The sequence below is a fragment of the Ranitomeya variabilis genome, chromosome 5 (genome assembly GCF_051348905.1).
Source record: "Ranitomeya variabilis isolate aRanVar5 chromosome 5, aRanVar5.hap1, whole genome shotgun sequence".
Taxonomy (NCBI): Eukaryota; Metazoa; Chordata; class Amphibia; order Anura; family Dendrobatidae; genus Ranitomeya; species Ranitomeya variabilis.
The window spans coordinates 175,397,409-175,415,518 of NC_135236.1; the positions used below are offsets into that span (position 1 = coordinate 175,397,409).

Below are 18,110 nucleotides of genomic sequence, written 5' to 3' on the forward strand. Positions count from 1 at the left end.
CACTAGCAATTGCGGTCAGGCACGGACACCAAGGACGTGACATCCTGGTGAGGTCCGCCCCAGACTGAGACAGAGGAAAGCCCATCCAGGTCCAGGGATAGTCATGGGTCTCGGTCTCACTCGGGGTAGGGGCTCCTGGACAGGGAGTTCCTGCAGCTGAAGAGAGGAAGCAGGAGGACGGGAACGCTCTCCTTATAGTATTAGGCCTGGGAGCAGACCCACTAAATGATGCCCGAAGGTTAGGGGAACAGGAGAGGGGAGTAATAGACTGCATAGCAGAGTTACTCACAGCAATAGTAGAGTCCTGTAGACTGCTCCTGGCTGTAGCTGCGACCGGCATCATAGCACAGGCCCAGGGCACCAGAGATGAGACAGCAACCTAAGGAGGATGCGTGTGCTGTCATGGTAAAAAAGGGACCCGGCTGCAGTCTGGATGAACCGCCGATGATGACCGCTGAAAAGGCGCTGGAACGTGCGCCCTGCTGCGATGTGGCGCCAAGCAGCGGCGTAGAAGTCATGGGCCTGGGAGCACCAAGATGGCGCCGGTGGGCGGGGAGTAAAGAGACTGTCGGGCGGGAGAAAGCCCGCCCAAAAAAAACAACAAAAAAAACAACGGAAGTGGAGGAGCGCGGTGCCGGGACCTAAATTAGAGGCTGGAGCCGCCGGAAAGAGACCGCGGCCCCGGAGCAGTGCGCCGCAGAGCAGCGCGGTCAGAGGGAGCGAAATTGCCAGGGTCGCGGTGCCGAAGTAGGCCCCAGCTGAAGCCGGGGCCTAAATTAGAGGTCGGTGCCGCCGGATAGAGGAGACGCCGCCTTGCAATGCCGAAGCCCGTAGAACATACGTAGCGCAGCAGCCTGGCAAGGCCGCCGCGCAGGCACAGGATGCATTGCAGCCGCAGTGGGAAGCGGTGCCCCTGTAAGAGGTGACATTGCGGCCGCCGAATAGAGCGGCCGCAGGAATGAGGGGGATAGCTAAGGGGGAAGCGCGGTGGCCTCCACCGCGCGAGATAAGGGAAAATACTCACCTAAACATCCCACGTCGTCAGCTACTAACCTGAGTGGAATGAGACGTCCACGGAGCTGTAATGGACGTCCTCGTCTCCTCCAACCGACAGGCTCTGGTGGGCGAGTGGGTGGGGGACGGAGCCAGGACCGGACTTCTGAGCACGCTTGTGTGCTAGGCTCTTGGTCCTGGAGAGGGATCTATGAGGATACGGGGTGGCAGTACACGCCGTACTCATAGTCCGCCTTGTGGGACTACAGGTGTGACTGTTCACCCTGTATCCCTCCGGAAACCTGAAAAGAAACGACGCACATTGAGGTAGATAAGGGTCTAATGAAAGACCCGTGTCCACCTCCTACCAGGGTGGATAAAAATCAATGTTTTTTAAAAAAAATCAAAAAAATCGGATTTTTTTGATTTAAATCGGATTTTTTTGATTTAAATCGGATTTTTTTCAATAAACTGCTTTTTGAGGAAAATATTTTACCATCCAAAGGTTCTTCCATCATGAGATAAAGCTGAGTTGTTTAACTCAGTAGAATAAAGGCTGTATATGTGTAACATTCACAATGCCATGCTCTTCCAGAGGTTTCTGTAGGATGCTGACTATCCAACAAGTTTGGGCATGTCAACTGAATGGAAAAAGAAACTAAACCAAAAGTGAAACCAAGCTAGAAGTGTGGAATTAAAGGGGCAGTATGAACAAAATGTGGAGGCTATTAATAGTTTATACAATTAAGACATGCTGCTTTTAAACACCTACCTATTGCCATATAGTAAAACAAAAAAGATTTTTACTTACTTTGGGGTCCCCCCCTCACCCTGGCGTTAGATCGTTGCCCCTAGTTTCGTCCGTGTAACTATGGGCGCACATGCGCACTGCTCTCACTTCTCATTTTAATCGTGATTTATATTTAAAAAAACCTTTTGATTTAAATCAGTGATTTAAATCATGATTAAAATCATGATTTAAATCGATCCGATTTAAATAGAAAAAAATCTTTTGATTTAAATCGTGATTTAAATCATGATTTAAATCGGCGTGATTTAAATCAATCCACCCTGCCTCCTACTGACACTAAGCTAAACTGAATATCCTACTTCCTGTAGGTAGGGTGTACACTGCAGAGGAGGAGCTAACTTTTTTATTTGCATAGTGTCAGCCTCCTAGTGGCAGCAGCATACACCCATGGTTCCTGTGTCCCCCAATGAAGCGATAGAGAAAGCTGCTCATACAGTGAGGTCAGATGAAAGTCACACAGTAAAAGGCATAATTTTTCTCATATGTGACGAGATAAACAGTAATGCAAAGAATATGGAAAGTTACTGAACTGGTGCAAGTTTAAAGAGAATCTGTCACCCCCAAAACTTAAACCATTTCTCCAATGCAGGCAGCGCTCCAAAGCAAGCGCTATCAATCAGAATAAGAGCACACCTCATTACTTACTTTTAATATGAAATTAAATTGGTTAAAGTGGTTTAATTTGAGTTGTAGGGGTGACAGACGCCATTTATAACTATAGCAGCATTATGTTGCCTGAACCATGAGCAGCATGAATCTGAGTACGCCTACCTTATTGCAGCTGTGTACGTGTTACACTGGAATGCTGTAGTGTTTCAGAGAAAACAAACTGAAAAGCTGTCTCTGTGTTTCAGAAGACTAGTCCAAAGCAGGTCCGAGGGTCCTCTGCCCTAGACCGACAGGTTTATCACTATACCACACATAGGCAGACACTAGTGATGAGCGAACGTGCTGGGATAAGGCATTATACAAGCATGCTCGGGTGATAACGGAGTGACTTTGGCGTGCTCGAATAATATGTTTGAGTCACCGCGCCTGCACGTCTCAAGGAGGTTTGACAGCTGCAACACATGCAAGGATTGTCTAACAAAGAGGCAATCCCTGCATGTGTTGCAATTCTCAAACACGCAGGTACGGGGACTACGAACATATTTTTCAAGAGCACCGAAGACACTCAGCACACGAGCATGAGCAGATAACACCTTATCCCAGCACGTTTGCTCACCACCAGCAGACACAGGTCAGTTATTGGAAGTAGAGAGAGAAGCTGCTGGGACCTGCGTGCAAATAGTCATCCAAGACACAGTCCGTGGCCGCCTCTTGATAGTACAATGGAAAGCATACAGGGCTGCAATAAGGCCGTTATCTCATTCATTCTGCCCCTGGCTCGGCAGCATGAGTCATCTGCTAGGATTCCCTATATAATAAAGCTCTGTAAACCATGAGAAACTATGGTGGAGATTTAATAAGCTAAGAGCACTAGAATTCTGGGCAATCTGCAGCAAAAAAAACGGCTTCTTTTGACTAGCAACATATTTATGATCTGTTCTGAACACTGTTCATGCCTTTTCCGACAAAGGGAAGTGGTATCACCATAAAGATTTGGCTTAATGTGCAAAAATATGCCAACATTTTGGAGTAAATTTCTGGCACAAAGTAAGCCAGTTAGGAGACTAACTGGGATAAATATGGAGACTAGTCCAAGTTTGCCCTGGGTAACAATTAGTCAGCATTGATGAATATGACTCCTCATGTAAAAAAGGAATAACCCATTACAAATCCATATTCCAGAATTCCTATATAACGGTGCTGAATCACAAATCATCAGCCAGTGTGACCAGACACATACGAGTACGTGGTAACTTACTGGGGCCTCTGTTTAGGGGAACATATCAGAAACTGCAACCTGCCTGGAGTCATCTACAGTATATAACTGAGACCCTCTATAAGATAGGCCAGTCAATCCCTTTACGACCCCAATGTGCTGCTCCAGCAGCGAGAAATCACATTTTGAAGATGTCTAGAAGTGTTTTTTTGGCATGAATTCACTCACAGCTCCTTAGACTCTGCTGTATTCCCAAACTGTTTATCTTCAGTTTTGTCTGTGTAGAGGCCAGTCTGAACATGTACTTACACGCTGCATGCATACCAACTTAAATTCCAGGTAATTTCTTTTGATTTTTGTATAGCCGCACTAGCAGCACCCTGGCTAATTGCTCCAGTACATGGCCACTGACCTGCCAGTCAGCCAGGGAGGGTGCCGCTAGGTAGGAAGTACAGGGTGAGGCTGAAAAACTAGAAGTGTATTGTCATCATGCTCCATAGATCTTCCAGGAATAACTCCAAAATGTAATTTCTCGCTGCTGAATTCATAAAGGAATCAACTGGCTACTCTTTTAGAAGCTACACAATCGTAACAATGGTTTGGGGATGGGGGTGACAGGTTCCCTTTAAATAATTTTCAAACGGCTCTTGCGTGTTTCCCCACAGTATATGTCAGGAGGCCTCTGCTGGTGAATGGGGCCTGGGGGAACCTTTACCATATACAATGAGAGCTTTCTGAACATATTCAAAAAACACAATGAGACCAGAGCCTTACAAAAGGGCTTGAACCATCTGTGCCTCGCAATAATATATGTGCACGGTATTCATCCTCAGCATGAAATAACATAACTTTTGTCTGATGTAAGAAGATCCTACCTCTTTGCTCATGGCCATGTTACACATACACTCAGTAGCAGCTACACGAATCATTTCATGCTCTTCAAACATATAACCCTCAATCATGGGCACTGCCTTCTCCTTTATGATCTTACTCCTGCAGAAAACATTGCAAACCAGTAATCATCTGTTATTAAGTGCTATGACATATTGTACCACCCATTACAGACAAAAGTGGTCTGTGACCAGCGATAAATGTTACACATTACCCACCTCAGTCTTTCACTGATCCCTGCAAGGTTTGTTAATGCCATCAGGGACTCAAAATTCTGCAAGCCGGTGTGATTAAGGTGAAGTAGGCTGACCAGGGGTCGAATAATCTCATAAATCTGTTGGAAAAAGGAAAACGGATGATGAGGAATAAATAATGCACCCAATAGTACTTGTCCTGTATCTCCTGTGGGAACTAAGACTAAGACTAGGCATGTTGAAATCCAAGGTTCAGCGGACCGTCATCTATTGGGTAGGGCCCCTTTGTAGTGACTTGCTCCTAGACTGCTGTGTTACGATTAGTATTGGCAATACACACATATGGGCTAAATTATAGTCAAGCATGTCTGCCTGACCACCAAACATGGACAAACCAATGGCACTTGTAATCACTTTCTCATTTTACACATATATTGTGAAGACCCCAAAAGAAATCATTTCTTTTATGCTTTTTCATCATTGATAACAGCTGGGATACACCAGCACATATAACTTCATTGCCAGCTCAATGTAGCAAGTGTCAATGCAAATATCTATCAACATTTATAAACACTGGAGAAAATAATATATTGAGGTTAAATGAGGCCCCCGTGCATTGGGTACCTTTCCTTGTCAGATACAGAGGTGTTCACACATACCCCCAGACCAGATGAATTGAGGTGCAGTCCAATTGCTTGGATGTTGTCGGCAGCTACCTACCCTTTCCCCTGGAAATGCAATTTCGGGGTTAGAGGTGATTGTTATCTTAGCCAGCGCTTGTGCCGCCTTTGTTTTTCCAATTTCTGTTCCTTCTAAAGCCAATGGCAATAAAGCCTGTAACAAATCAAGCATAAGAGATTCTATCCAGTAGTGGAGCATATCTACTAACAGATTTATATATGCGACCACAGGGTTAACCAATACTTAGGCCTCGATTCATCAAGTGCATTGTTTATTTTTTTTAAGGAAATCTATGGAAAATACTCACTCCACCCAAACTGTTTACATAATTATGTTGCTTCCTGAGAGATAAATGTCAGACAACTTTACTTTAGTAATCTCTTACTCCCTCAACAAAAATAAAAAATAAAAATCACTGTTTTAAGTAATATGCAAATAAGGCTGAAGTGCTCTGGGAGCGATTGGAGCACTCCCGAGTTTTTGCCTCCCTGGCTCTTTTCCTTGCCTAGCGCTACCTTCTTCAACTTGACTGACAGCTCACTGAATCTGTAGTCAAACAAGTGAGCGGTCAGTCAAGCAGAGAAAGATGGCAGGTGGCGAAAATAAAGCCAGAGAAGCAGAAGCTTGGGAAGTGCTCTGATCATGCTCAGAGCACTTCAGCCTCATCTACATATTAATTAACACAGCAAATTTTCAGTAAGATAACAAAAGATTGCAGAAATAAAAGGTATGGATTACAATTATTTTTCAGAGGGCAACATGGCCATATTAACATTTTTTAGGGGAAAGCAGGCTCTCTGCCAACAGGTTAAGATGTTTTTCTGTCTTTCAGCTTTCAAAGAGGAGTCTTGCTCCAAATTAATCAAAGTAGCATACAATGTTTTATGAATTTGGCACAAGTTAAAATATGTGGGTTTTTTAACACTTATGCTTTTTTTTCTAAATACTTTAAAGATAAAGCCACCTCTGAGACAGCCCGGCTCACTCTCATCTGGCTCTTCTCAGCGCTGCTAGAGATGATGGACAGGTCTGTCTCTTGCCATGTACACGCAAGGGAGGGACCTGCGAATCATTTCTAGCAGGGCTGAGAAGAGCTAGCCAGGGGCAGAGCCAGACAAGTCATCTCCAGCTTTGGTCCCCAGGCAGATCTTTACAGTACTTCTCTTCTCTGAAGCTCTGGAGCAATTCATAGAATAATATACCTGCCTACAATCGTGCTGCAAGGCTGCCTACAGATTAGACATGAATCAGAGCCAATTAAATAGGCCACCACACCTGTTCGTACAAGTGCAGTGTGTAGGTGTACATTCACACTGTGGCCAATAACAGACAAAATACATATAAATAACAGGTCACTTAGGCTACTTTCACACTAGCGTCAGGAACAACCCGTCGCTGCGCGTCGGGCCGACGTTCCCGACGCTAGTGTGGTCTCCGCCGCACAACGGGGGCAGCGGATGCATATTTCCCACGCATCCGCTGCCCCATTGTGATGTGCGGGGAAGTGCGGGGAGGTGGGGGCGGAGTTCCGACTGCGCATGCGCGGTCGGAAAAAGCGGACCGTCGGGAGCAAAAAACGTTACATGTAACGTTTTTTTCTCCCGACGGACCGCTACCATACGCCCAAACGCCGCCAAACGCATTCACCGTTTGGAAATGCGTCGCAAATGCGTCGCTAATGTTACTCTATGACGAAACAACGTATCCAGCAAAAACTTTTGCTGGATGCGGCGTTTCGCAAAAACGACGCATTTGCGACGTATTGCAGTTAACGCTAGTGTGAAACTAGCCTTAGTTGACACTATTTTGATCAAAAGAGAGTAAAGGCCATTCCACCGCGACAAGGTGTACCCAATGATGGACCCTAATGCTAGTATCTCACCTTGCTATGTGCAAGCGCCCCAGAATAAACGGGGAAAGAGCAGGACCCAGACTTGACTGCTTTGCAGCTGCCGTGGAAAGTTAGGTATACATAGCGAAGAGAGATGCTAAAGTTAGGGACCATCCTGTTTGGGTACACCTTGTCGTGGCGGGATAGCTTTTACGCTTTTTTGATCAAAACAATGTCAACTAAGTGCACTGTGTTATTTACATACACCATTACGAATTATTTACTTACTACAGGATATTTGCTCATTGTACTCATCATTGGTTTAGGCCAGTGTTCCACAACTCTAGTCCTCAAGAGCCATCAACAGGCCATATTTTCAGGATTTCCTTAGTATTGCCCAGGTGATAATTGCAATATCTGGGCAGGGAAGAATTCAATCACCTGTGCAGTATTAAGGAAATCCTGAAAACGTGATCTACTGCTGGCTCTTGAGAACTGGAGTTGGGGGAACACTGGTTTAGGCAGTATGAATCGCCTGACAGGATGCTTTTAAAATACTGGACACTGGTCTTCAACTGCACAAAAAAGGCCAGACTGATTTTGTACTGTAGTGGAGTGCTACATAAAAAAGGCACTGGAGTGCTACATAAAAAAGGCACTGGAGTGCTACATAAAAAAGGCACTGGAGTGCTACATAAAAAAGGCACTGGAGTGCTACATAAAAAAGGCACTGGAGTGCTACATAAAAAAGGCACTGGAGTGCTACATAAAAAAGGCACTGGAGTGCTACATAAAAAAGGCACTGGAGTGCTACATAAAAAAGGCACTGGAGTGCTACATAAAAAAGGCACTGGAGTGCTACATAAAAAAGGCACTGGAGTTCTACATAAAAAAGGCACTGGAGTGCTACATAAAAAAGGCACTGGAGTGCTACATAAAAAAGGCACTGGAGTACTACATAAAAAAGGCACTGGAGTGCTACATAAAAAAGGCACTGGAGTGCTACTGTGCAAAAATTAAAGAAAAAAAAAAAGAATGATGAATCTGGGCCATAATAGCACAAAGGGTTCTTGCTGGCATCATAATAAATTGTCTACCATTCATTTAAACTTCTGTAGTCATCTTGTTTTCTTTTGGGTGTTCAATTGCTGATCAAAATCTGAAATGTTAGAATCTGCGCGATTGCGCCTTTTAGTTGCTTTACATCTTTTGGGGACACATTACTGAAAACTATAATACAATGTTCACTTTCCTAACGAGAACACAGCAGCAGATCTATTCCCAGTCACTTTAATTATAATCAGAATGAGAGAACGCATTACCTTTCCTCCTCCTTGAGCTACTACATTCCCTCGGTCTTCCGATTTTTCCACTAAAGCCAAGAAAACCCTAGAGGGAAGGGACAATTATTTTTTAAGACAGATTGTCACTCTATCACAGACTTTGCAGACATATTTACGTTGGATAGTATGATCGGTATACAGCTTAGATGTAATCGTTTAGTTGCTACCAGGGAAGCAGACTGTGCAGGCAGCCGCCTCAGGTGACACTGAGGGGCTGGGGGGCAAAAATTATGTATTTAGTCCAAATTTAATTTACCGGTAGTAGAATCATTAGAAGTTGTTTTTCTGTAAACCTTTTGTATGTGCCATAGAAGGAGATTTGGCCCAGATGTGACACTTGTATTTGAATCTCATGGAGGTTATACTCGCTTTCCCTGTACATTATCAATTGCAGTCATTTAATAGGAACAATTATGGTTTGCATCCATAAAAAATGTCCTGGTCATGGAGAGCTGTGTGGAGTACCGATGTAGAAGGATAGGACTTTATTTCCTAAAAGTGAGCAATAACTGCAAGCAAAAATGTTGAAAATAGGGTAATTGATAAAGAATATTAGAATATTGTTGAACCTTCTTTTATACAATATAATATTTCTGCTAAAAAGGCTTCCAGACCAAAGACTTATCCATGCTGTATAAACAATAAAAGAACTTTCTTATGCATTTTGTGTATGGATTCCTCACCATGTCCAAGTTACAGGTTCAGGGAAGGTGATTCTAATATCTCCAATATACAAGGGTGCTGTGATACAAGAAAAACTGTTGTTCTAGGCAGGATTTTAGGGGAGTGATTTTGAAAAGTGTGCGGTTGTGAAGGGAAAAGGACAGGTCAGTACATCTCCAAAACAGGAGATCTGTCTATGCATCTGCACTGACTGAGAAGGGGGCTGGCTTAGCTACTGAAATGAGTGGTCAATCACCCCCCTTCACAAACACTGGTCATGCGCTAACACCAGAAACTCACTCCTTGGCAGAGCACAAGCCGGAAGATGAGCAGCTGAACAAGAGCGATCTGGGCACCAGGTTTACGTTATATAATTTACCTTTTTATTTAACACATTTCTGAATATTTTTTTTTTAGAAGCTGCTACTGTTTTGGTGCCAGATACCACAGGACATTAGCGGTCTTGTGGAATCCACGGCTCACAGTGTTATTGTGGAGACCTACACAATATAAGGAAGGTTATTTTTTTCTATGGCAGCTTGGTTTACAATGATCACCTATATTGACATAATACAGATAAAAACCTTTAGCTCATTTTTTTTTCTGTTTTGTTTGTGACATCTGTAACGGGGTCTTCAGTGCTGGAGTACCTCTTTAGTACAACCCCGTGTTTCAGGCGGTCCACTCTGCTTTAGGGTACTGTCACACTAAACGATTTACCAACGATCACGACCAGCGATACGACCTGGCCGTGATCGTTGGTAAGTGTTTGTGTGGTCGCTGGGGAGCTGTCACACAGTCAGCTCTCCAGCGACCAACGATGCCGAAGGCCCCGGGTAACCAGGGTAAACATCGGGTTACTAAGCGCAGGGCCGCGCTTAGTAACCCGATGTTTACCGTGGTTACCAGCGTAAAAGTAAAAAAAAAAAAACAGTACATACTCACATTCCGGTGTCTGTCCCCCGGCGTTCTGCTTCTCTCCACTGTGTCTGCGCCAGCCGGAAAGCACAGCGGTGACGTCACCGCTGTGCTCGCTTTCCGGCCGGCGCTCACAGTGCAGAGAAGCAGAACGCTGGGGGACAGACACCGGAATGTGAGTATGTACTGTTTGATTTTTTTTTTACTTTTACGCTGGTAACCACGGTAAACATCGGGTTACTAAGCGCGGCCCTGCGCTTAGTAACCCGATGTTTACCCTGGTTACAAGCGAACGCATCGCTGGATCGCTGTCACACACAACGATCCAGCGATGACAGCGGGAGATCCAGCGACGAAAGAAAGTTCCAAACGATCTGCTACAACGTACGATTCTCAGCAGGGTCCCTGATCGCTGCTGCGTGTCAGACACAGCGATATCGTATGGATATCGCTGGAACATCACGGATCGTACCGTCGTAGCGATCAAAGTGCCAATGTGTGACAGTACCCTTAGCTGGAGTCTGAATGAAGGACGCTGGCTGGAATTCCTTGATTACATGGGCGCATATAAAATATCACTGCTTCTCCACGTATTTCCAGTATGACAACCCTTTACTCACAGGACACAGAATATATCACACAGGTACAGAGGGCAGGCCTATTGAAAACCGGCAGGCCAGACATACATTACAATAGCCGCAGGGGGCCGGAGCCTGCCGATATTTACTGTGGGAATTACAAAGGTGGGAGAGGTCAGAAGGGGGATATCTTGTCCCCTCTGCCCAGGGGTGCAGCCTGTGGGCTGATGCATTAGGGACATGCCTCTTACATGGAAACTACTATACATACACATAACTGCACAACATAATCTGGGTGCTGAGGGGTTCCATAACACGGCTCCCCCTTTTCAGCGACGCGACCGGCATACACAGTCTGATCCTTAAAGGATCGGTTTGGGGATGACCGAAGTTTATGGGGTTGGTACAAGTCCGTTTGTCGACTTAGTCCATCAGCGTTACCGTTTTGTTTGCCGGGTCTGTAGTGGATGATGAAGTGCAGAGGTTGTAGGGCTAAACTCCACCGCAGTAATCTGGCGTTGTCTCCGGAGACCCGATTAAGCCAGACTAGAGGATTATGGTCCGTTTGGAGGGAAAACTGTCGTCCATACAAATATGGTTGCAACTTTTTGAGTGCCCATACTACCGCCAGGCACTCCTTCTCGATGGCCGCATAGCTTACTTCACGGGGCAGTAATTTCCGACTCAGGTAAGCTACCGGGTGTTCTTGGCCGTCCGGCCCGACTTGGCTCAGTACTGCCCCCAATCCAAACATAGAAGCGTCTGTGTGAACCAGGAAACGTTTAGTTGGATCGGGTGCGGCCAATACAGGGGTATTGGTGAGGGCGTCCTTTAGCTGGCGGAAGGCTTCCTCACACTCTGGGGTCCAGGTTACCTGGCGGGGTTGGTTCTTACGGGTCAGATCAGTGAGGGGCTTGGCTACGCTGCTGTAATTGGGAACGAATTTCCTGTAATACCCCACTGTCCCTAGAAACACCATGACTTGGGTTTTAATGTGTGGGGTGGGCCATTTGGCTATGGCCTCAATCTTGGCTGGTTCTGGTCGCTGTTTCCCACTTCACACCCAATGCCCTAAATACTGAACCTCTGCTTTGCCCACTTGACACTTGTTTGGGTTCAGGGTGATTCCGGCCTTGTGGATCCTGTCCAATACGGTCTCTAGGTGATTTATATTCTCTTCCCATGTCGCGCTGTAGATGGCGATGCCATCCAGGTAGGCACAAGCATAGTCCTGGAGACCATCCAGAAGTCGGTCAGCCAGCCTCTGGAAGGTCGCCGGGGCAGTCTTCTTCCCGAATTGCATAACTCAAAACTGGAATAAGCCGAACAGGGTGACAAATGCCGACTTGGGAATAGCGTCAGGACTAAGGGGAATCTGCCAGTAGCCTTTGCATAGATCGATGGTGGTCAAATACCTTGCCCTCGCCAGCCGGTCTAACAACTCATCCACACGCGGAATGGGATACGCATCCGTCACCGTTTTCTCATTTAGCTTACGATAGTCTACAGAAAACCGTGTAGTCCCATCCTTCTTGGGCACTAACACTATGGGGAATGCCCAGGGACTGACTCTTCAATGACCCCTAAACGCAACATCTCTTGTATCTCTTGTCGCATCCCTTCTCGTACAGACTCAGGGACGCGGAAGGGGGGGTTGTCGCAGGGGGGTCTGATCCTGGGTCTCAACCTTGTGTTGTGCCAGGTGAGTGTACCCTGGTCTCCCCGAAAACATCCTCTGTCGCTGCCTCAACAACGCCTCCGCCTGCTGTCTCTCCCGGGGACCTAGGTCTTCACCCCAGTGTACCTGGTCCCATGTTTTAGACTGAGTCCTTTCCCCTAAGACATCCGGCAAGGGAAGTCCGGCTAAATCCTCTGCTTTAGGTGCACAGATAGCCACTACCTCTTCAGGGCGCTCCCGGTAGGGCTTCAGCATATTCACGTGGAACATGCGGATAACCCTGGGGTCGTCACAATCGGCGACATTATAGGTGGTGTCGGCTATTTTTCCCCCACTACTTGGTAGGGCCCCTGCCATGCGGCTTGGAACTTGTTCTGCCTAGTGGGCTCTAACACCAGGACCTTCTGTCCTATTTCCAAGGTGCGTTCTCTGGCCCTCCGATCGTACCATACGCTCTGGAGCCGCTGGGCCACCTGCATGTTCCCACGTACAGCCTGGTCAGCTCCTGTAGGCGGTCCCAGAATTCCAGCACATAGGGTACGCTAGGTACCCCTTCTATGATGCCCTCCCCTTCCCAGTGTTCTAGCACTAAGTCTAGGGGTCCCCTTACCCGCCTCCCGTATACCAGTTCGAACGGGGAGAACCCCGTGGATTCTTGAGGCACCTCCCGATAGGCAAACAGGAGGTGTGGCAAGAATTTCTCCCAGTCCCTGTTGGTCTTGGTAAAAGTCCCAATGAGTTGTTTTATCGTCCCGTTAAAGCGTTCACACAACCCTTTGGTTTGCGGGTGGTACGGGGCGCTTCTAATGGACTTTACGCCACACAGCTTCCACAGTTGGTTGGTCACCTCTGCTGTAAACTGGGTACCCTGGTCCGAGATAATCTCCCGGGGAAATCCAACCCGTGAGAAAACCTGGAGCAGGGCAGCCGCCACCGTCTCTGCCAGTATGTTAGGTAACGCAACCGCCTCTGGATACCGTGTGGCATATCTACCACTGTCAATATATACCTTTTCCCTGACGTACTGGGTTTGGCTAATGGCCCTATCAGATCGACAGCTACTCGGCTAAATGGTTCCTCCACAATGGGGAGGGGGCGTAATTTGGCCTTGCATCGATCTCCCCTCTTGCCAATGCGCTGGCAACTGTCACAGGTCTGGCAGTACTGACGAACATCATAGGTTACCCCCCGGCCAAAAGAAGTTTTGTGTCAGACGATGCTTGGTGCGACTGACGCCGAAGTGCCCGGCCAAGGGTATGTCATGAGAGATTCGCAGTAACTCCTGCCTATACTTCTTGGGAACTACCAGCTGTCGTTTTATAGTGGGGCTCGTCCCTGTGTGGTGCTGCTCTGTGATCCGGTAGAGGAGTCCCTGCTTCCATACAAACTGTTTCCCTTCCAGTACCCCTCTCCCCTCCTGTGCCTTCCCACGATATCCCTCCAATGAAGGATCCTCAAGTAACTCCCTCTTAAATTCAGCTGGGGTGGCCCAAGAAATGTGTCTGGCTATGGGAATACGTGTAGGGCTGGGATGTCTTACCTGGGCCTCCTCTGAGTGTGACTCCGCCTCCGCAGCTCGAGCTTGTCTCCGGGAGGTCACAGAATATGTCTCAGCCAGAGGGGCAACCGAGAAGGCAGACAACATGGGCCCCAAGTCATTTCCCAGCAAGACGTCTGCAGGCAAATCCTCCAGCCTCAACAAGGCCATCCCCGACTCCCCAGTTCAGGTGAATCCTGGCAGTGGGCAGTGTATGTATGGCTCCCCCTGCTACACGGACTACCACTGTCCGGTCCGTCTTCTCTTGGTCCCAGAAGAGATGAGGCCTCACAAGGGTCAAAGTTGCCCCGGAATCTCTTAGTCCCTGCATACGTTTCCCATTAACCCACACGACCTGTCGATGCTGTTGTCGATTATCTGCCCGGGCTGCCTGCACGGGGTCTACTTCATGCAGCACTTCCTCCATCACTTCCACCCCCTAGTTAGTCAAAGCCCCCAATGCCGGGACAGCTTCGCCTTGGTAGCAGTGTACAGCGGCCCGGCTGAAGGTAGCTGTTCCCGCCTTTGGCCACTGGGTATGCTGAGTCCGGTTGGGACATTGTCTTTGCAGGTGGCCCAGCTGATGGCAGGTGTGGCATCGCGCCCCAGGGGGACTGTAGTAGGCCAGGTTTTTAGCTGGTCCCCCTACAATCTTCGGTGATTTGGGGGCCTCCAGGTCCATGGGCGGACCCCTAGTGACCATCTTGGATCTGGACAACTGAGGCCTCCTGGCATCATGATGTTCATCAGCCAGACAAGCGGCCTCCTGAAGAGTCGTTGGCCGCCTGTCCCGAAGCCATCACTGTGTCTCGGGGGTTAGTCCACTAAAGAATCGTTCTAACAAGAAGAGCTGTAGGACGTCCTCCTTAGTGGTTGCTTGGCTCCCTTGTACCCACTGTAGCAGTGACCGCCGTAATTTACAGGCCCATTCAGCGTGGGTATCGGTTACGCGTTTTATAAGTCCGCGGAACTTTTGGCGGTATGCCTCTGGTGTCAGTGCATACCTGTCATGTCGGACGCTGTTCAGACCAGGTCGTTCGACAGACAGCGGTAATTCCGCTTTTGACCACTATGCGCTCATTGGCGTCGGCTAGATTTTATCTAGCTGGTCCAGGGTTAAATTACCTGGTGCTCGGATTGGAAGCTGGGCCATGCCCACTGCCTTTAAATAGTTCTCCTGAACATTGGGCGTCGCCGATTATAGCTTCTGTCTTGTGCATGTTATCTCGGTCTGGAGTGGTGAGCTAGTAGTTGGAGTATCGTTGCTGGTGGTGTATTTCCCTTTGTCTTATTTTCTCCTTCCTATATTTGTATTTGTTTTGCCCTTTGCATTTATAGTGTATTCCTGAGTGACTGCGGCGTGGTGCTTATTTTTACGTTATCCTTGTCTGTGCTAACTGTGGGTATTGGAGTGTGGTCTCTTCACTGGGTGGTGGGTTGTGGTTTCAGCCTAGGGTTGAAACAGGAGATAGGGCGAGGGTGGAGGCCCAGACATGCACACCATCAGTGTAAACTCTGGGAGAGGGTCAGTCAGGGTTTCCCTAGTCTGAGGGAAATCGCAGGGGCCCAGGTTATTAGCTCTTTCCTGCCTAGGTCTCCCGTGACAATACCGGGCCAAGATCACTTCTTTGATCCGCTTATAGTCCATACAGTCCTCATCAGGTACCGTGCGATAGGCGTCCGTTGCCCGGCCGGTCAGCTTGCTGGCCAGAATCTGAACTCGTTCCTCCGGCTTCACTTGATGAAGGGCACACTGCCGCTCAAAGTCCTGCAGAAAGCCATCAATGTCTTCCTCTGCCTGCCCCAACTGTCAGAAGGCATTATACTGGATCTTTTTGTGGCTTACTGTTGAAGGTACCTGGGAGGAGGCCAGAGCTCCCCCTGCTCGCTGACTCTCCTCTCTCCGCTCTACCATCTCCATCTTGGCCAGCTCCACTTTGGTCCGCTCTGCCATCTCCATCTTGGCTAGCTCTATCCTGGTCCGCTCGACCATCTTTTCCTTCAGATCAGTACGCACATCAGCCATCACCTCTCGTATGATCTCTACTGCAGGGTTTGGGCCATAGAATGCCAGTCTGTTCTTTACCTCCCTCTGGAATTCAGTCTCCTCCACGTTCACATTGGAGGGCGCTGCACTGTCATGTTCCATGATGGTTGTTATCAAATCTGCTTTTGTTTTGTTGCTGGCGATTAACCCTCGGGCTTCCACCAGATCTTTTAATGTAGTCCTCTTTAACTTCTGGTAGTTGTTTTTTCATTCATTCCTTTCCTCCTGTAGACGGGGTATCACATCCCGCTGTCAGCCACCAGTGTAATGGGGTCTTCAGTGCTGGAGTACCTCTTTAGTACCACCCCGTGTTTCAGGTGGTCCACTCTGCTTTAGCTGGAGTCTGAATGAAGGACGCTGGCTGCAATTCCTTGATTACATGGGCGCATATAAAATATCACTGCTTCTCCACGTATTTCCAGTATGACAACCCTTTACTCACAGGACACAGAATATATCACACAGGTACAGAGGGCAGGCCTATTGAAAACCAGCAGGCCAGACATACATTACAATAGCCGCAGGGGGCTGGAGCCTGCCGATATTTACTGTGGGAATTACAAAGGTAGGAGAGGTCAGAAGGGGGATATATTGTCCCCTCTGCCCAGGGGTGCAGCCTGTGGGCTGATGCATTAGGGACATGCCTCTCACATGGAAACTATTATACATACATATAACTGCACAACATAATCCGGGTGCTGAGGGGTTCCGTAACAACATCTGATAAAGAAGTACAAGTATTACCTTGAGATCAGTTCCCTTGATGAATCTGTTAATGCTGGGCTTTCATTCTTCACCATGCAGACTAAAGCAGACACCACCCCGGCTACCAAGAGCTTGCGGACCCTCGCCTCAACAAAATCTTTCTTGTCCTGACATTGCGCAGGAAAAAAAACGTTGTTACATTATGTAAAAGGGTCACTGATATGTCATAGTATGTTTACAGCAATGATTGTCTCCTCACCTTAGGATGCTCCTCAGGAACATGCTGTTTGGCATACTTAGCCAGCTCTAACATTTGGGGGTCTATTTCCTCTCGGTCATAGCTGTTTGTACAGTTCACGAGGGTGGATGCAACAGCAAAAATCACAGTCTTGTCTTGTGACTAGGAAAGGAAACAAGTGTGCTGCATTGTACATTTCTAAAAAAAAAATAAAGTGATTTTTCTCTATGAACAAATTTCACAACCCACTGAATTAAAGACCTTCCCTCTGCTCTCAAACTAACTAAACTCCTTAGTCCTTGCACCATTTTTAGGGAAAATAAACAAAAAGTAGCATTTTTAAACTGTTGTAAAAAAAAAATAAAAAATTAAAGGTTAAGCGATTTTTTTAATAAGAATTTTTGGTGGCATTTTCAATTTTGCGCTTAAAATGTGGGATATTTCTTCAATTTTTCCAGCACTGTAGAAAAATGGCAAAGAAAACAAGATTTTGGGTACCCACCATAAAATCTTTTTTTTTGGAGCCTTCTTTGGGGGACACACTAGGCCGAAAAAAATTAAGTTCTCCCCAGCAGTATATACCCATCAACTAGAACCGAACTGAGCAGTAGGAAGGAGAAACAGAGATAACATTAAACGTTAACCAACAAGGGAACAACTAAGGGTGGGTGCTGTGTCCCCAATAAAGGCTCCGAGAAAAAGATTTTACGGTGAGTATCCAATTCTTGTTTTCTCTATCGCTTTCTTGGGGGACACAGTAAACCATGGGACATACTAAAGCAGTCCCTCTGGTGAGAGAAATAGCTACTCACAGATCTAAGACTAGTCCACTGCAGCACACAGAACCTTCCTGCCCAGGCTGACATCAGCCGAGGCATAGGTGTGAACTATGTAGAACCTGGAGAAGGTATGGATCGAAGACCAGGTGGCGGCCTTGCAGACGTGCAATGCAGAGGCCTGATGGTGAACAGCCCAGGAACACATGTGGAAGTGAGCAGGGACCCCAAGTGGGGGTAGTATTCTCTTCACTCGGTATGCTTCCAAGATGGTAGAATGAATCTACCAGGCAATGATAGTAGGGAGACCTACTTTAAGGAATCACAAAAATAAGAATCCGAACGTCTGAAAGATGCAATCCTGGAAATGTAGAAACGTAGAGCTTTGACAAGATCCAGTT

General features: G+C 47.2%; 1 protein-coding gene across 1 annotated transcript in view; it reads right to left on the bottom strand.

Moving 5' to 3' along the window:
• The window catches only part of UNC45A (unc-45 myosin chaperone A), a 63,431-nt gene that overhangs the window by 14,110 nt on the left and 31,211 nt on the right, over positions 1-18,110 (bottom strand). Inside the window, exons 13-18 of the mRNA XM_077263557.1 lie at positions 16,955-17,095; positions 16,735-16,862; positions 8,549-8,615; positions 5,435-5,548; positions 4,739-4,854; positions 4,505-4,622 (exon numbers count right to left, since the gene is read on the bottom strand). Of these exons, the coding sequence (XP_077119672.1) occupies positions 4,505-4,622; positions 4,739-4,854; positions 5,435-5,548; positions 8,549-8,615; positions 16,735-16,862; positions 16,955-17,095 (684 nt within the window). The remainder of the gene's footprint in view (positions 1-4,504; positions 4,623-4,738; positions 4,855-5,434; positions 5,549-8,548; positions 8,616-16,734; positions 16,863-16,954; positions 17,096-18,110) is intronic.